Source organism: Dermochelys coriacea, chromosome 1 (genome assembly GCF_009764565.3).
Source record: "Dermochelys coriacea isolate rDerCor1 chromosome 1, rDerCor1.pri.v4, whole genome shotgun sequence".
Lineage (NCBI taxonomy): Eukaryota > Metazoa > Chordata > Testudines > Dermochelyidae > Dermochelys > Dermochelys coriacea.
This window is the reverse complement of record NC_050068.2, coordinates 95,209,539-95,229,981: the sequence shown is the minus strand read 5'-3', so window position 1 is coordinate 95,229,981 and position 20,443 is coordinate 95,209,539. Positions and strand designations below refer to the sequence as shown.

At 41.6% G+C, this 20,443-nt stretch overlaps 1 protein-coding gene across 2 annotated transcripts in view; it reads right to left on the bottom strand.

Annotated features, from left to right (window-relative positions):
• Nucleotides 1-20,443, bottom strand: part of GPC6 (glypican 6) — a 1,178,678-nt gene that overhangs the window by 519,837 nt on the left and 638,398 nt on the right. For both annotated transcript variants that reach the window (XM_038388012.2, XM_038388013.2), the window contains exon 3: nt 4,916-5,307. In XM_038388012.2, coding sequence (XP_038243940.1) covers nt 4,916-5,307 — 392 coding nt within the window. The remainder of the gene's footprint in view (nt 1-4,915; nt 5,308-20,443) is intronic.

Sequence of the window (20,443 nt, the reverse complement as noted above, 5' to 3'; positions counted from 1 at the left end):
GAATTATTTAAGATCAGCACCAATGTGGACCCAAGAACAAATGAGTATAAACTGGCCACCAGGAAGTTTAGACTTGAAATTAGACGAAGGTTTTTAACCATCAGAGGAGTGAAGTTTTGGAATAGCCTTCCAAGGGAAGCAGTGGGGGCAAAAGATCTATCTGGTTTTAAGATTCTACTCGATAAGTTTATGGAGGAGATGGTATGATGGGATAATGGGATTTTGGTAAGTAATTGATCTTTAAATATTCAGGGTAAATAGGCCAAATCCCCTGAGATGGGATATTAGATGGATGGGATCTGAGTTACCCAGGAAAAATTTTCTGTAGTATGTGGCTGCTGAATCTTGCCCATATGCTCAGGGTTTAGCTGATCGCCATATTTGGGGTCGGGAAGGGATTTTCCTCCAGGGCAGATTGGAGAGGCCCTGGAGGTTTTTCGCCTTCCTCTGTAGCATGGGGCATGGTTGACTTGAGGGAGGCTTCTCTGCTCCTTGAAGTCTTTGAACCATGATTTAAGGACTTCAATAGCTCAGACATGGGTGAGGTTTTTCATAGGAGTGGGTGGGTGAGATTCTGTGCCTGCGCTATGCAGGAGGTCGGACTAGATGATCAGAATGGTCCCTTCTGACCTTAGTATCTATGAATCTATGAATAAACAACTCCTCCCCAGTTAGGTATTAAGTGCATTCCTACTGAACCATTGTGGCTCAAAGGTGCTGCGAAGAAGGCACAAAATTCCTGCTCCTCTGCCAATTGGCTCATGGGAGAAAAATTCCTTCCTGACCCCCTAAACAGATGATTGGTTAGACCTGCAGCATCTGCCAGTACAGGTTTCCCATTCCCAGTTCTGGTGGGTAGGGTGCACTGCTGGAATGGAGCCACACACAGAGTTAAATTCTGGGATTTGGGGAATGCTGGCCAATGAACACTCCTTTTCCCCAGCTGGCCAACAGATGCTAGAGACTCCCAAGGGGAGGAGCTACCTATTATCACTTGGTGAGTGTCTCCCTTCCTTGCTGCTGGGACTGTCCCCCTTTCACCACTGGCCCCAACAAGATCCCCCACCTGTTGATGTGGGTCAGTGGCATTTCTGCAGTTTGTAGGTCATTCAGATTTCTTTGCATCTGTCCACTAGTGTGCACATTGCAAAATATGCCTTTAATTAAATGACTGAGCAAACAAAAGAAATTTACTTTTTTACCACGTTTTGGAATGTATCTTTGACAGATAGGGCAATTTCCTGCAATATCTTTCAGATATCTTACTGTATTAAGTTTATGTGTCACTGTGGGCCAGGGATTGCATATAATTCCATCAGGGAGGGAAACCATGGCTCCTTCAGGAACTAAAAACAGTATGGGGATGATAAGGCAAATTCACTCAGGTTGTAACACTTCCAAAGAATTACCTCTGTTACAGTTCAGGGCAACTGAATTTCTCTTCAGTGGTCCAGCAAGGGCACCCAGACTCAGGCTTTCAGCTCCCCAGACGTTGCTTTTCTTGGGTGGAGACTTGCATGTCACTCCCTTGTGATCGGAGTATTTTCAGGCTGCACAGTTTCCTGCCTTCTCTATGTTATTCCCTGCAGAGACAGGCTGCCCAAGCACACGGTAAACAGTGTGACGGTAAACAGTGTAACTCCCCACAGATGGTAAACAGTGTGACATGCCCAGGCTAATAAGTATACCAGAGATTAGCCCAACCCTAACATGGGCTCTGGCTGGAACAGTCCTTCAATATCCCACCCAAGGGTTACTTGTTCTTTCAAGTTCATCACAGCTTCAGCTCAGAGCATGTCCCCAGTCTTATGGGGACTCAGTAGACTCCAGTCCTTCCAAGCCTTCCCTAAGGACTGGGGCCCTACATGGACCAGGAATCCTGTCTGTTTGCTGCATCAGGCAGAAGGCCATGAGCCTGTGTAAAAGCAGGCTATTAATCCAAAAATCCCTTATTTGCTTGTTGGTCCATGGAGAATCTGGTTTGCACTAGTATATGCACACCTCTCCAGGAGGGTGGTTTCAAAGATCTGATAACAGGAGGAAATATGTTAGCTTCCCCCTCCTCTTAAAGGAGTTGCATAGAGTTCCACAGTAACACATACACAATCATATTTTTAATACAATGAACTACAAAGACATGAAACCTAAGTCAGTAAAGTTCATTCAGGATATTGCAGGAAATTGTCAGTCTGTCCCACCCACCACCTGGAAACGCTCATATATATTAGTTCAAACCGGATTCATGAGAGAGCAGCAGACAAAGAAAGGACTTTTTGATAAATAACCTGAGTTTAAACTGACCCAGGGCCTGCTTTTTGATCCAGAAAATGGACAGGAACCTCTGTCTAAAAGAGGGACCAATTCTTGCTGAAGGTTTGGAAGGAATTGAACTTCTAGAGCCCCATAAGACTGATGGGTCACCTCTGGTAAGTTTTTTAGCATGCATGTAGGACCCTTTTTTTAAATACGTTTTCTCTGTAATGCTTTTAGCTTAAGAATAAATGTGTTTGCTTAGAAGGAGCTGTGTGGTAATTTATAATTGTGGGCAATACACTGGTCATAGGCTTTTCAGGGAAGGCAAAGTGCAGGCAGCAGCCTGTTTACACAGTTTGACTTGCTGGGGATATCAGACTGTAATCCATTGTGCTGTTCAGCCTTAAAACCCCAGCCTGGAGAGAGGGCGGGAGTCCCAGGTCTTCACCCCAGGGAGGTGACAGCTGGGGGCCAGGAATCTAAAGTGGGTGCTCTTGGTGTGTGCCACGGAGTGGGAATACAGATGCAATTGCCATGAAACTGTGACAGTCTCTATCTAGGAGGTTTTAATACTACACTGAACCATACTTTTTGAGCATAATCAAGTTTCAGAAAAATATTAATTCTTTTACATTTTAATGAGACATCTGAAACAAAATCTTTACTAAAATGCTCCTAATTTCTCCTTGATAATAATTCTTTGTAATCTGCTTTCCAATTTGTGTTGAAGTGGACTTTAAGAAAAAAAGTAGAAGTGTCTAGAAATGGAAATGACACTCTTTGCAATATGAAGATTTGTTCAAGTACTTAAGTCTATTATTCTTCATTATTGTTATAATTATTATCATCCAGTCAGATAATTCCATTAGAAGACCAAAATTTCATGTTGCCCAGTAGTAAGAATAAAACATAATGGGGAAATAATTAAAGAATCTAAATTTAAAATATATGTGCACACTCATTCATATATAATATTCATAGAATGAGCATATACATATAGTTAGACTTCATGTGATGTAAATGTATACAGAAATGCACAAATATCTTTTACTGGACCAACTTTTGTTGGTGAGAGAGAGAGAGACAAGCTTTTGAGCCACACAGAGCCCTTCCATAAGTCTGGGAAAGGATCTCTACCACCAACAGAAAATGGTCCAATAAAATATATTATCTCACTCCCCTTTGTCTCTCTAATATCCTGGGACAAACACAGCTACAATTACACTGCATGCACACATACACACTCATTCAACTGCATTAATGAATAGTAATGTATGCATGTGTGTGTGCTCAGGCATGTGTAATTATATAAAACACACAAAAACTATGTTAAGGAAACATTAATGTTGCAAAGTCAAGGACTCAAAAGTTAGGAAATGCTTGAATTAATTTAACTCCCTTTTATGTAGCATTATGATAGGGTCTTTAATTACATGGCCATATTTTATTTTTTAGGCAGTCTTCATTCAGTGCATAGGATGGACAGTGCTCAAATTGGGCATCCAAAATTAGAGGAAACTTTTGATCTTAATATCTTTGTGCCTCAGCTCCCACCTCTACAATAGGGATAATATCACCCCCCTCATTTCAGAAGATTGCTATGAAGATTAATTAAATGATGTGTGAAAGCACCTAGCATTATAGTAATGAGCACCACAGAAGAGACCATTAGGAAATTACTAATTATGCCTTAAGAACAAGATGGCGCTCACTTTTGGAACTTGCTTTTTTGATGGTTTCTCAGAGCCAAAATATGGTCCTACAATTTGCAACCAAACTAGAGAAGTCCCTTATAATTTGTTCAAGGCTTTAACAGACTTATAAAACACAATTAAGGTCCCGACAACATGACCGATTGAAAACATGATATAACCAGGTCAGGGAACAACTTGGCCCCCTAACTTGGTTTTCACAGTAATATAGAAAAATCCCTTTAGCTGTATTCCAAGTGCTGTGTAGGAGACAGCTCATTATTCTGGCAGATCTCTGGCACCCAAATACAACTGTGGGATTTATCTGACTGACCTGGATGGATTATATTTTGTGTATATTTTTTATTATGTAGTTTAATTATGTGAGGCCCTCAGAAGCTAGCATCATAATAAATATTTATATAAATAAATAACTAAAACAAATAAATATAATTCCAACTGTTCTTTGAAATAGATCAAGCTCCCTAGATATTACTAGTGGGACTTTTTCTCATCCAAATATAACTAATCTACTTTGCCCATGTGTTAGAGAAGATGCCAGTATTCCTAAAAACTTGTCACTCAGCTGCAGTCCTGATGAGGGTTGCCACCTTCACAATTCCAGGCCAGCTGCACTGCCCTAATGAACAGCAGCATCATACATATTAATTACACTTAAATCCCTGGTCTGAAATGTCAACTGATGATAGTTTTTGCACTACTAATGGCAACTGCTACATCTTGCTATAGCTAATAAATATTGACCTTCATTGCATTCTAAATAAAAGGCAACCCTTTCCAGTATTGCTGTCACTTCAGTAGACTCCAAAGGAGGAAAATGACAAGAGTTACTCACCTTGACAAACTTCAAAAGCTTATAAACAAGATATAGGTACATATTCAGAATTCATGTTTTAAGTAAAAAAACCCACAAACACAAGTGCAAACATAAAAAGCTTCATTTAGGTTACCTTGGATACTCTGTTTGCAACCTCTCTGCCTACAGTCAGCCCCTGAACAAAAGTCCGTGCAGCAATGAAAGCTCTAGTCACTTGAACCTTCAGTTTCCTGGGTACATCTCCAAATGGTTTCAGCTGGTCTGTGTATTTGCTTACACACTCCAGATAGTCCTCAGTGAAATGGTATTGGGGGTTTATGAGCTGGAACATTCGCTCCAATAGCCGAGCCCAGAAATCATTCAGCATCTCCTCCAAGTTTACATTGCCGCCTGTATAGTAGCGTTTCAGTTCTGTGAAGAGGTCCTGGAACACTTCTGAATTCTGCATGTACAGCATTCCATACGTTCGTACAAACATATCATTTAAGGATTTTTCTGCGTTCTCCAAAAGTTCTCGGAAAAATTCTGCAGAGAAAATAAAAAGGTATATACAGAACAAAATTAATAAAATGCCAATGGCATGTTTCTTGCCTTCATGATGGTATTGCCTTCATGTCGGTATTACCTTTAGCGAAATTTTCTCAAGTAAATGTTGTTGCCATTTGCATGTTTAATAGAAAGAGTCAGTTATTTAAATTGGAAATAGGTTCATTTAAGAGCAATGAAAAATGGAAAGTATTCCCCGTAGATGTTAAAAAGAAACTTTAAATCCATAACTCTAAATTCTAAATATGCATTTGAGAGAACTGAAATGAAAATTGTTCCATTATTTAAACCTAGCAATCCCTGCCACTTGCCAAACTCTCAATAGTGAACAGCCAATGTCCCAAATCTTGTGTACTAAACAAGAAACCATTAATCTAATGATATGACTAGAACTACAGCAATATTGGAAAAGGCAAATAATGAAATCTTCTGTTCTATTCTATTGAAGTTCTTCACTCATCACTCTGGTATCTGACCTCCATGGTATCTTATAATTTACTTTCAGCTTTCAAAAATTCTTCAAAGCTTTGAACTGAAACATATTGGGGCCTGATCCTACAAGCTTTTCACATACAGAAGTCCCTTTAAACAGTACTACTAGCCTGAATAAGACACACAAGATGTTGCTAATGTCAATAATTTAATGCTATTCTGAAGCACTGTGTTGGCATTTGGACCAGTGTTTTTCAAACAGCCCGCTGACTGCAACATTGTACAGATTGCAGTGTCTGGGATACCATGTTAGCAGTGGGTTTGTTTACCTATTCTTTCTTTTGATACCTGAGTGTTACCTGCTTCTCAGTTTTTTACCCAGCCTTGAGCCTTAGCCTGTTCAAAGTCTTGATTTCAGGATTTTATGTTTATTGGACAATGGGCCCGTGGAACCTTCAGCAGCCATCTCTGGCATCTCTGTTACACATGAGCTCAGGAGGACACTGGGAGGAGGCAAGTTAGTCCAGGTTTTCTGTCACTGGTTATCCACTTTACACCACCACCAAGATACTTATTCTGGGAAATTACATTAAAGTGATTCGCTGAAGACTTCCCTTAAAACATTGTCAGTGGAATTCACCACCATTACCCTCTGGTTTTACATTTGAGTTCAGGTCCCTCACTTCATGCACTCTCTTTATAAATCTCCAAGGCTTGCAATGAACTCCCTAAACACAAACTCTGAGAGGCCAGAAGGTAGATTTCCCAAAGTTGTTTGATGAAAAGGAATAGCAGACTGCCTCCACTGGGGTTTTCTTCACTTGTATGATCACAAAGCACTTTCAGAAGGTGTCGAATGGAGTCAATGGGGCTACTGAGACTTCAACAAAACATTTAGAATAACATATTGTATGGATCAAACATTAGCTGGAAGGGAAAAAAAGTTTTAATAAATGCACCCAACTATCTATACAAACAAGACAATATAGAAGATATAAGAATTTAACATAAGCCCACATGAGGAAAGAACTATGTTAGTAATGGTAGGAATGAAAGCTAATGTAGCAAGTTGCTTACTAGGATGTAATAATTATGTTATTGTGCATTGACTTAATAATTATGCCATCCCACAATTAAGTATTGACCTGGATAAAGCCCTCATCTCCACATTAAAGGAAAAGACGAAAAAGACTACATCTGCATGGTCTCTTTGAGTATACGCATATTCTTTGGAGAACATGTGATCAAATCTTAAATTGGCAGGCTGAGGCAAGTAGGGACAGACACTAATTTGATAGGAAAAAGATTCCCTGCGAGGCAAGATATTCAGATACTTTATACAATACTTTGCAATGTAAGCTCTTAAGGTAACATTTTCAAAAGTGCTTAAATGTCAGGACCCTAAATAACATAGGTGACTTTTAAAATTTTAGCTACTGTCTACAGTGCCGAGTGAAGCTTTGGATAATATTTGTCTAGGCAAGTATGTTTTCATAGAAACATAGAACTGGAAGGGACCTCAAGAGATCATCTAGTCCAGTCGTCTGCACTCATGGCAGGACTTAGTATTATGTAGACCTGTGGTTCTCAAACTAGGGCTGCCGCTTGTTCAGGGAAAGCCCCTGGTGGGCCGGGCCAGTTTGTTTACCTTCCGCGTCTGCAGGTTCAGCCGATCGCGGCTCCCACTGGCCACGGTTTGCTGCTCCAGGCCAATGGGGGCTGCAGGAAGGGTGGCCACCACATCCCTTGGCCCGTGCTGCTTCCCGCATCCAGTGGGAGCTGCAATCGGCCGAACCTGCAGATGTGGCAGGTAAACAAACTGGCCTGGCCTGCCAGGGGCTTTCCCTGAACAAGCAGCAGCCCTAGTTTGAGAACCACTGATCTAGACCATCCCTGACAGGTGTTTGTCTAATCTGCTCTTAAAAATCTCCAGTGATGGAGATTACACTATCAATCCTAGGCAATTTATTCCAGTGCTTAACCACCTGACAGTTAGAAATTTTTTCCTAATGTCCAACCTAAACCTCCCTTGCTGTAGTTTAAGCCCATTGCTTCTTGTCCTATCCTCAGAGATTAAGAAGAACAATTTTTCTCCCTCCTCCTTGTCACAAACTTTTCTGAACTTGAACACTGTTCTCATGTCCCCTCTCAGTCTTCTCTTCTCCAAACTAAACAAACCCAATTGTTTCAATCTTCCCTCATAGGACATTTTCTAGATCTTTAATTTTTTTTGTTGCTCTTCTCTGACTTTCTCTAATTTGTCCACATCTTTCCTGAAATGTGGCACCTAGAACTGGACACAATACTCCAGCTGAGGCCTAATCAGCTCGGAGTAGAGTGGAAGAATGACTTTTCAAGTTTGCTTACAACACTTCTGTTAATCATCCTAGAATGATGTTCACTTTTTTTGCAACAGTGCTATACAGTTGACTCATATTTAGCTTGTGGTCCACTATGATCCCCAGATTCCTTTCCACAGTACTCCTTCTGAGGCAGCTATTTCCTATTTCGTATGTGTGCAACTGATTGTTCCTTCCTAACTGGAGTACTTTGTATTTGTCCTTTTTGAATTTCATCCTTATTGAATTTTGTATCTATCCTTTTCTTTTATGATTTTCTCTATGTAATTCTGCATCTTGACAATACATATCTTCTTCTATTGAAGACATCTGATTTACGCTGTGTATCTTGTTAGCTGGATCCATTATGTAACAGGCATTTCAAAGATAAACTGAATTCTGACATCAAGGTAGGCAAGGACAGAATTCATGGAAGATTAACTGAATGCCAGAGGCAAGGCCTCACGTTTATGCCAAGCACTAGTAGCCGAAGTTGTGCAAGCTGATCTTTCCTCATTGCTTGTGGAGCAGCAGTAGAACCAATCCGTGGCCACTACTGCAATCTCATACCTGCCATAGTGCTCTTGGGAAGGGAATTGTCAGTGGATCCACACAGTCATGGGTTAATTAGATATACTTCCATCTCACATTTGTGCATCAAACCAATCCTTTCCTTCCCGCACCTCATAATTCCCTTCACAGCCAAGAAGAAGGAGATTTGAGCTCTACAACATTCTCACAGTCTGGGCCTTATCCATGGCCTTTTCAGATGGTCCCCTCTTCTCATGTAATAGACCCACAGCAGTCTCGTGGCTTCTAGAGGCCTACATAGAATTAGGAGAGCAGAATTTGTCCAGTGATCACAGGTAACAGAGATTGTTACCTCTTATCCCAAAGAGTACAGCCATATAGCTAGTGAGGGCAATCATGGGCCAGTAGGAAGGCTGAATGATACAGGAGGTGCAAGGCCTTGTTACAGTCATTTCTACAAAGCAATTAGAAATCTTTGAGTGTTGAGAGGCCAGCAGGGTTCTGAGGGGTAGAGCCACAGTGAAGTATTCAGGGGCTTTTACAAACTATATTGTTCACTAATTCTGACCTTCCACTTTTAATTGAAAAGGTATTTTGCAGCTTTGATCTGGGAAGTCTTAATACAACTGTCAGATCTGAATTATCCTCAATATGATTTTGCACATCTAGTGTCTCTTTTTCTACTGTGATATTTGTGACTGCCTGTCTCTATGATCTCTGTTAGTATGTTCCAACTTGGGACTGGTAATTAACATCAGCTGTAAGATTGAGGCCAGATTCAAGGCCCCCCTCCAGATGCTTTTCAACAATGAAGCAGTCATCAAACCAGTGGTTCCAGGCCCCTTAAAATTCCCTTAGATAAGATCTTGTATGTCATAGGGTTATTGCAGTGGTTTCTCTGCCAGCCCCTCCCAACCCATTGTTAGTAGTTTCAGTACTATCATAAGTGGTGTGGCAGCACCACCAGCGTGTTAAGGTTATATTATGACTTCTCTTGAAAGGTTGACCTTTCTAAATCCTCTAAAATTAACGTACCCAGTTGGACTTTGAAAGTTGGTGTGCCTCACAAAGGTACAGAGTAGGTTTAGTGACCCAGATCTGGGGCCATTTGAGCTAACGATTGTGGCGATATAAGCCCAGCAAAATAGTCATTTTTCAAAAAGTTTCAGGGTTTTTTATGGGGTGGGGGTTGCATGCAGAGTTAGAGATCAAACTATTGATGTGATCACAGGTTTCAGAGTAGCAGCCGTGTTAGTCTGTATTCGCAAAAAGAAAAGGAGTACTTGTGGCACCTTAGAGACTAACAAATTTATTAGAGCATAAGCTTTCGTGAGCTACAGCTCACTTCATCGGATGCATTTGGTGGAAAAAACAGAGGAGAGATTTATATACACACACACAGAGAACATGAAACAATGGGTTTATCATACACACTGTAAGGAGAGTGATCACTTAAGATAAGCCATCACCAACAGCAGGGAAGGAGGAAAACCTTTCATGGTGACAAGCAGGTAGGCTAATTCCAGCAGTTAACAAGAATATCAGAGGAACAGTGGGGGGTGGGGTGGGAGGGAGAAATACCATGGGGAAATAGTTTTACTTTGTGTAATGACTCATCCATTCCCAGTCTCTATTCAAGCCTAAGTTAATTGTATCCAGTTTGCAAATTAATTCCAATTCAGCAGTCTCTCATTGGAGTCTGTTTTTGAAGCTTTTTTGTTGAAGTATCGCCACTCTTAGGTCTGTGATCGAGTGACCAGAGAGATTGAAGTGTTCTCCAACTGGTTTTTGAACGTTATAATTCTTGACGTCTGATTTGTGTCCATTCATTCTTTTACGTAGAGACTGTCCAGTTTGGCCAATGTACATGGCAGAGGGGCATTGCTGGCACATGATGGCATATATCACATTGGTAGATGCGCAGGTGAACGAGCCTCTGATAGTGTGGCTGATGTGATTAGGCCCTATGATGGTATCCCCTGAATAGATATGTGGACAGAGTTGGCAACGGGCTTTGTTGCAAGGATAGGTTCCTGGGTTAGTGGTTCTGTTGTGTGGTGTGTGGTTGCTGGTGAGTATTTGCTTCAGATTGGGAGGCTGTCTGTAAGCAAGGACTGGTCTGTCTCCCAAGATCTGAGAGAGCGATGGCTCGTCCTTCAGGATAGGTTGTAGATCCTTGATGATGCGTTGGAGAGGTTTTAGTTGGGGGCTGAAGGTGATGGCTAGTGGCGTTCTGTTGTTTTCTTTGTTGGGCCTGTCCTGTAGTAGGTGACTTCTGGGTACTCTTCTGGCTCTGTCAATCTGTTTCTTCACTTCAGCAGGTGGGTATTGTAGTTGTAGGAATGCATGATAGAGATCTTGTAGGTGTTTGTCTCTGTCTGAGGGGTTGGAGCAAATGCGGTTATATCGTAGCGCTTGGCTGTAGACAATGGATCGAGTGGTATGATCTGGATGAAAGCTAGAGGCATGTAGGTAGGAATAGCGGTCAGTAGGTTTCCGATATAGGGTGGTGTTTATGTGACCATCGCTTATTAGCACCGTAGTGTCCAGGAAGTGGATCTCTTGTGTGGACTGGTCCAGGCTGAGGTTGATGGTGGGATGGAAATTGTTGAAATCATGGTGGAATTCCTCAAGAGCTTCTTTTCCATCGGTCCAGATGATGAAGATGTCATCAATGTAGCGCAAGTAGAGTAGGGGCATTAGGGAACGAGAGCTGAGGAAGCGTTGTTCTAAGTCAGCCATAAAAATGTTGGCATACTGTGGGGCCATGCGGGTACCCATCGCAGTGCCGCTGATTTGAAGGTATACATTGTCACCAAATGTGAAATAGTTATGGGTCAGGACAAAGTCACAAAGTTCTGCCACCAGGTTAGCCGTGACAGTATCGGGGATACTGTTCCTGACGGCTTGTAGTCCATCTTTGTGTGGAATGTTGGTGTAGAGGGCTTCTACATCCATAGTGGCTAGGATGGTGTTTTTAGGAAGATCACCAATGGACTGTAGTTTCCTCAGGAAATCGGTGGTGTCTCGAAGACAGCTGGGAGTGCTGGTAATGAAGGGCCTGAGGAGGGAGTCTACATAGCCAGACAATCCTGCTGTCAGGGTGCCAATGCCTGAGATGATGGGGCGTCCAGGATTTCCAGGTTTATGGATCTTGGGTAGCAGATAGAATACCCCAGGTCGGGGCTCCAGGGGTGTGTCTGTGCGGATTTGTTCTTGTGCTTTTTCAGGGAGTTTCTTGAGCAAATGCTGTAGTTTCTTTTGGTAACTCTCAGTGGGATCAGAGGGTAATGGCTTGTAAAAAGTGGTGTTGGAGAGCTGCCTAGTAGCCTCTTGTTCATACTCCGACCTATTCATGATGACGACAGCACCTCCTTTGTCAGCCTTTTTGATTATGATGTCAGAGTTGTTTCTGAGGCTGTGGATGGCACTGTGTTCTGCATGGCTGAGGTTATGGGGTAAGCGATGCTGCTTTTCCACAATTTCAGCTCGTGCACGTCGGCGGAAGCACTCTATGTAGAAATCCAGGCTGCTGTTTCGACCTTCAGGAGGAGTCCACCCAGAATCCTTCTTTTTGTAGTGTTGGCAGGAAGGTCTCTGTGGGTTAATATGTTGGTCAGAGGTGTGTTGGAAATATTCCTTGAGTCTGAGACGTCGAAAATAGGATTCTAGGTCACCACAGAACTGTATCATGTTCGTGGGAGTGGAGGGGCAAAAGGAGCGGCCCCGAGATAGGACAGATTCTTCCGCTGGGCTAAGAGTATAGTTGGACAGAGACAAACACCTAGAAGATCTCTATCATGCATTCCTACAACTACAATACCCACCTGCTGAAGTGAAGAAACAGATTGACAGAGCCAGAAGAGTACCCAGAAGTCACCTACTACAGGACAGGCCCAACAAAGAAAACAACAGAACGCCACTAGCCATCACCTTCAGCCCCCAACTAAAACCTCTCCAACGCATCATCAAGGATCTACAACCTATCCTGAAGGACGAGCCATCGCTCTCTCAGATCTTGGGAGACAGACCAGTCCTTGCTTACAGACAGCCCCCCAATCTGAAGCAAATACTCACCAGCAACCACACACCACACAACAGAACCACTAACCCAGGAACCTATCCTTGCAACAAAGCCCGTTGCCAACTCTGTCCACATATCTATTCAGGGGATACCATCATAGGGCCTAATCACATCAGCCACACTATCAGAGGCTCGTTCACCTGCGCATCTACCAATGTGATATATGCCATCATGTGCCAGCAATGCCCCTCTGCCATGTACATTGGCCAAACTGGACAGTCTCTACGTAAAAGAATGAATGGACACAAATCAGACGTCAAGAATTATAACATTCAAAAACCAGTTGGAGAACACTTCAATCTCTCTGGTCACTCGATCACAGACCTAAGAGTGGCTATACTTCAACAAAAAAGCTTCAAAAACAGACTCCAATGAGAGACTGCTGAATTGGAATTAATTTGCAAACTGGATACAATTAACTTAGGCTTGAATAGAGACTGGGAATGGATGAGTCATTACACAAAGTAAAACTATTTCCCCATGGTATTTCTCCCTCCCACCCCACCCCCCACTGTTCCTCTGATATTCTTGTTAACTGCTGGAATTAGCCTACCTGCTTGTCACCATGAAAGGTTTTCCTCCTTCCCTGCTGTTGGTGATGGCTTATCTTAAGTGATCACTCTCCTTACAGTGTGTATGATAAACCCATTGTTTCATGTTCTCTGTGTGTGTGTATATAAATCTCTCCTCTGTTTTTTCCACCAAATGCATCCGATGAAGTGAGCTGTAGCTCACGAAAGCTTATGCTCTAATAAATTTGTTAGTGTCTAAGGTGCCACAAGTACTCCTTTTCTTTTTATTGATGTGATGTGGGTCAAAATGGTTTCATCTTGTCGAATTTTATCCAAAATAGTGCAGGCACCCACTACATTTTGGAAGAACTGAAACTGAGAGCAGTATTTAAGAAAATGTACATTTTTTACAGTGTATATGTGCCTAGAAAAACAGCTAGGTTTCCATTCCCATCATTTTATATTAAAGCTTGACTCTTGTAAGTGCATTAAAATTTGAATGGCTATACATATTGCTTTGAAATTTGGTGCACCTTATATGAGCTCAGGGCAGTGTTAGTGATTGAAATTTGGGGTCATTTGCATGCAGTGGTCCCTAGTTACAGCCACCCCCCAAAACAATATCCTTCTGCTGCCTTGTACTATTAAACTGAGAGGTACTAATGATTTGATGAATCACTGACCTCCTTGAGACTGATGTCTGTGAACTCACCCACCTTAACATAATTAAGGATAAGTTAATTACAAAGCCCCACTTAAGACAGTTTTGGAGTGAGTGGATGCAAGTTGGTACAGTTTGAGAGTCATAGATGGCAGTTTTATTTGGGGGGCAATGCAATAAAAATATTTGGTAGGAAAACTTGTACATGTGAATGTTTCCTGGGAGAGGAAAGATAGGGCATGGAGGAGGAGGGGTATTGGGGAGAGGAATTTGGGGCGGAGTAGCACAGTATAGCCCAACTGGGTTCTGGCCTTTAGATACTAGCACAATCTAAATGTTCAATAACCGCAACTAACTCTACAAGCTTAAATTGCATTTTAGTCCAAATGCGAAGCCAGGCTTATGAGATGATATAGGAAAGTTAATGTCTTTCAAACTGCCATGCATTTAATTCATTTTCAGCCTTCTACTGGGTCTCTGCACTTTGAAGGCCATTGTTGAGAATAAATTATTATGCCATTTGAAAGTTAAACAGTTTCTTCTCTTTTCTTTAGGCTTTGATAGGAAACATATATATATGGTTTAAGAGAGAGGCAATCTCACTATGGTGACCAACTCACTTTGAGGTTAACGAAACAGTACAAAGCACAAAATTAGATCTCAGATCCAATTAAAGCAAATTTAACACCTTTTCCACTTTCAAATGGAAAAACCCCCACACTGGATTAATTTAAAAGTCAACAAAAATCTTAACCTGTAACCGTTCAGCATTGAAGTGAGGCAGAGTGGCCTCCCTCTGAGCCTGACAGAGAGGGACAACCCCACACCCCCTGGTGGGCAGAGCCAGGTCAGGCCTGCCTCCCCATGCTGGAAGCAGAGTGGTGGGACAGAAAGTACAAGAGGTGGGCCCTCTAGTTCAGTTGCATCAGAGTCAGTGAAGCAGGCAGATGTGTCTGCCTCACTGCGGATCTCTGGATCGGGACCGAGCTGTGCAGCACCCTACTACTGCAGGGGACCAATTGCGGTGAGGAGATGCTGGAACTGCTGTTGACCCCAAGGAAACAGAGGACCCATGGACTACAAACCCATGCTAAGGAAGGGTAATAGGAAGTAGCCCAGAGGAACCAGACATTAGTCTGGTTATAGTGCTGTGAGACAAGTCAGCGTGTTTCGATGGGCTCCCCGCTGACCTACTGGCAGGACCACCCACCACTGTTAGAGCCCTGGGCTGGGACCCAGTGGAGTAGGGTGGGTCCCCCTGGGGTGGCGACCTATTCACCCTATGACAGAAGGTACCTTACCTGCGGTTTGCCCCAGCCAAAAGGCAGTGAGCTCCAGAAGGTATTGTTTGCTGTCTGCCTTAGCCAGGAGGCATTGGGCTATAGACTGCTCTGCCCCACCCTGAGGTTCAGAGCTCCAGACTGTAGTCCCTGTCTGCCCTAGCCAGGAGGCTACACTATAGAGTGTTCGTTACGCTGCCCTGCCCATAAAGACTTTTTGTTAATTTCAGAAATGTTTAATCAACATACTGGTACCTTTTTGTTAATTAACGTAGTATTTCAGTAAGGGGAAGAACAAACAAGTGATAGATGTTAGTCATGTTGTCTGATGCACTACTGGAAGGCATTCAAATACTCTGGTGATAAGCATAGGATAAGAACCTATACAAAACAGAACACCCAGGTCCTGCTTTGAGCAGGGGTTTGGACTAGATGACCTCCTGAGGTCTCTTCCAACCCTAATCTTCTATGATTCTATAAGAACAGATCTGTGCGATGTTTTGAAGTATATGCCTTGTGCATTTTGTGCTGCCAGCATAGACTGTTATGTGTAATGTTAACTAGTAGTAAAGCTGGAAATACCTTTTTTTCTATGTGAAGTGATTTTCATTTATATGAAAGAACATGCCTGCATTATGTCCTGTGCTTCACAGGCAACAATACACAGCTTTCAATTGTTAGGCATAGGGTCAGCAGTGAACAGCGTGTTTTTGTTCGGAAGATGTTCACTTATACAAAGGAGAAGGGCTAGGTTACAGTGTATGCTACAATACAATATTGCCTGGAATTTAAGAGGAGGGACGTGCAGGGACGTGCTGGGTACCACTTCCTGGAGCTCCTATTGGGTGGGAACAGCGGATCGTGGCCACTGAGAGCTGCAGGCAGCTGTGCCTGTGGATGGTCAATGTAAACAAACTGTCTGTGGCCCACCAGCGGATTACCCTGATGGGCCGCAGGTTCCCACAACTGGTCTAGTAGCTAATAGAGCTAAACTAATTCCAAAGAGCCCAGCTGTTTCATTTGCAAGTAATAACAATGAATGCAGGTTAAGTTGAAGAAGAGGAACTTTATTAAACCTTGCAGTCTGCTCTGTCCACCTGGGTGAGTTGCCACAATAACTCTCCAGGGAACATGGGTCCTCTGTCTCCAGTTCCACTGATCATGATACAGTCACCAGATGTCAGTGAATAGATCTTAACATCATTCTCACTTGTTCTTATCTCAGGGATAATATTACAGCACAACACACTGAAGAGTTATCATCTGTAGCCTATTATTAGGTAAACAAAGTAAGTTATGTGGGAATTGACTAATACCTTTTCCAGCCTGTTTATTTCCCTTTATTTTCTATACAAGCAGCAACTTAAGGATGAACATATCTGTCCATAGGCAAACACACTCAGCTGGAAATTATGTTTCCAGATTATGTTTTGATCCATAAAAACCCAGAAACATAGGTGCTTTTGGACAGAAAGGGGTAATGGTCCATTTTAGTCCATATGCTGCCTTTTCAGAGGCATCTTTTCTACTCAGGTTTTATTTTAGCAGCATTAGAGATGTGTGTTGTTTATGGGGTGTATCCAGCACACCCTATATTCATTGTAACAACAACCTGAGAATATATGGCATGACACTGCATGTACTCACATCTCTTTAGAGGTCTTGAACAGAAAAATGTGTGTGGTTTTATTACCTTTTGTGAAAAATACTGCTCAGGATTGTATTCTGATTTTACCTTTCACAGATTAGCGCTGCTCAACATTTACTTGTACAAACGACTTTGCCTAAAACACCTTCATTCCAATGTCTTCCTATTGATGTTGGCTGGGATTTTCAAAGGAGCCTAAGGAAGTTAGGCACTCAACTTCTATTGAAATCCTACTTAAAGTGAGCATACTCCTCATGCATGCTTTTTGCACTTTTTCACTACAGTGCGAACTCAGTTGAAGTTGGGCACCTAACTCCTTAGGCTTCTTTGAAAATCTCAGCCACCATCATTACACTGATTACAAAAGTCAAGGTATCAGCCACAGACACTTATTTTTATGGCCTGCACAACAGCAACTGTCTTTTACTTTAAATAAATAAATAAAATAAATCCTAAATGAATTTGTTGAAATGAAAGAGGCCAGACTGAGAACTCTGATAACTGAAGTCCAAATTTTTCAGAAGGATCACCTTTTGGAATGGAAAGGCAATTCATTCAATCCATGCCCCCTCCAAGACTACCCACAATGGTGTCAGTTAGTGTCAGCTGCAATATGTCTGCTAGCAACTGGACTGAAACCATCAATGTTTGTCTATTTTTGTCTGTTTTCTATACATCCATTTTAGGTTTAAAACAACCAAATTCTATCATTAAAAAATCTTATAAATTTATAGTTTATAAATTATAAAAAACTATTTGTTAGAAGTAGAGCGTATTCTCAAAGTAGTTAAAACTTTCCCCACTTGTTGAGATGATGTTTGCATTTAGGTTAATTTGTGAACAAACTCCACATGTAGAGCTATAAATCCTTCAGCATTATTCATGATCAGCTTGAATAATGAACTACAAATATCACTTTCAGTCCAGATTTTTGAAAGTGCTCAACACTCACAATTGAGGAAAGATTTTCAAAAAGTACTCAGCTCTCATTGAGAATAATAAGGGCTGCTGGATGCTGGGCTCCATTGAAAAGATCCTTATTATTTTACTGAGTTGGAAAAAATGAGCATCAGTTTTAAGGTTAAAAAAAAGATAAAGATTAGATAAATCTGCAAAGGATGTTGATAATCTCAGAATAATGAGGCTGTACTTTACTCAAATCCCTATTTAAAATCCACTTTACAACAGAGCCCATGGGAAATTAGCTAATTAAGAAATTTATTCATGTTATTTATATATAAGAAATACCTTCTTTAGTCCACCAGTCTTTGCTGAGTAAGGTCGTGAATTTAAGTATGCCCTTAACTTTAAAAAAAAGAAAAGGAGTACTTGTGGCACCTTAGAGACTAACAAATTTATTAGAGCATAAGCTTTCGTGAGCTACAGCTCAGTAGCTCACGAAAGCTTATGCTCTAATAAATTTGTTAGTCTCTAAGGTGCCACAAGTACTCCTTTTCTTTTTGCGAATACAGACTAACACGGCTGCTACTCTGAAACCTTAACTTTAAGTATGTGATTAGTACTATGGAAGAAACTAGTCAATGCTTCAAGTTAAGCATGTTGCTGGATCATGGTCTAAGCTAGGGTGACCAGATGTCCTGATTTTATAGGGACAGTCCTGATATTTGGGGCTTTTTCTTACATAGGCTCCTACTACCCCACACCCTCTGTCCCTATTTTTCACATTTGCTATCTGGTCACTATAGTCTAAGGGCTTGATCGTGCATGATTGGAATCTATGAGAGCTTTCTCATTTTAGTGGGTGCAGGATCAGGCAGTAGGTCCAGATCCACAAAGGGAATTAGGTATTGCAATACTGAGCATTGCAGCACCTAACTTTTAGGTGCCTTGAAAGTCATTGGGATCCACAAAGACTGAGTTAGGCACCTAGGCTCCCTATACAATAAATGGGGAGAGATAGGCACTTTAGAATGCAATTCACAAAAGCCAGCATGCTAGATAGGAAGCCACCGAAGCTAGAGGAACGTGTCCTCACCCCAGTCTCTCAAACATTCAGCACCTATCTCTGCTCTGCAATCCACAGCCAGGAAACCCTCTTCTAGGCAGCTTAAGCACATAAGCTGTTTCAAAGAGGAGGACTCTTCTACTTATCACCTTTTGCTCAGTGGTTAGGGTACTTATCCAGGCCAGAGGAGACAGTGATTTAATTTCCCCCTCCGCCTCATAAGGAGAAGGGATTTGAACAGGGATTCACTATGTCTCAGGTGAGTGCCCTTACCACTGAACAACAGGACAGTCTGTCATGGGTCTCCCTCAGTCTCTCTTGTTGGAACCACTCCACTATTTCTTAAATAATGAAATATTATCTGGGCCAGAGAAAGAATCACTCTGTAGTCTAATGGTTTGAGCTCTCAACTGAGAGATGGAGAATCCCTGTTAAAATTTCTTTTCCTCATCAGGCAGAGAGGGGGAATTGAACCACGATTTCCCTCATCTCTGGTGAGTACCTAACTACTGAACTAAAAGTTATAAGGGAAGCCTTCCCCAGTTAGGAGTATTCAGAGTATGCCTACCAGATCAAGCCCTGTAGAAAAAACAGGTGTTAACTCACTTGGGTTAGTTATCTTTACTTGGTTTGAGGATTGTGCTAGAGGTTATGCATGAGATAGGCAATGCACATGCCCAGAGAAGGAAATTTAGGCATATAGGGGATTTTTTCAGCAAAAACATAGGTATTGAATGAATTTAAGCACTTGCAGAGTTAGGAAGCAGCCGAACATGGGTTTTCTGTATCTTTGTGGCACCCAAAGTTGGCATTTAGGCACCCAAAGTTGGTGTTTAGGCATCTAAAGTCTCTTTGTGGATCTGGTCTTGAATGTATAATCTTATTGATGTTGCCCTCTCTTTTCTCCTTTACTCCCCCATATCCGTAGGTTACTGCCATCATTGTATCATCTCTGAAATTAGGCGTTGATCCTGCGACTGGATCTGCGTAGCATGCTGATCAATGCATCTGTCTAGACCCCACTGACTTCTAATTGAGGAGCACTTTAGAAAATCACTTGGACACTTCAATAGGGATTTAGGAACTTAACTTTAGTCTCCTACTTTTTTTAAATCTTGTCCCATGTCTGTTTGTCTGTACTGTGAAACACCTGGTACACTTGTGGTCATCGTGCATTTATAATAATAATGGTAATGATAATGATGCATTCTACATAGTGCATTAAATCTAAAATTTCCATGACGCTCTTAACTCCCCTCCACTGATATAATTCTAATAGTAAAGAAAGAAAACGCCAGAAAAAATCCTAAACAATGTGATAGATAATATACAAATTATGCATAAGATAATAACCAGTAGTAAAAGTCTTAATTTCATTATCAAGTGGAAACTCCCTAAGTGAAGGACTCACAAATATAAATGACATGCTTCTCAATATCATATTCAAATGCTTACAGCACTTCCATTGTCATGAATGTCCATGGTCAAAGAAGACATGTAGCATTTTATGGACTTTTGTGAATTTTTGAATGGTGAATTTTATATCATACTATTTTTGACATTTTATGCTTATAAAATGTCAGGAGCCTACTCAATTTCTCCAGAAAAAATAGTAAAAACTTTCCTGAAAATGACTAGAATACAAAAACTGTGGGATCTAGT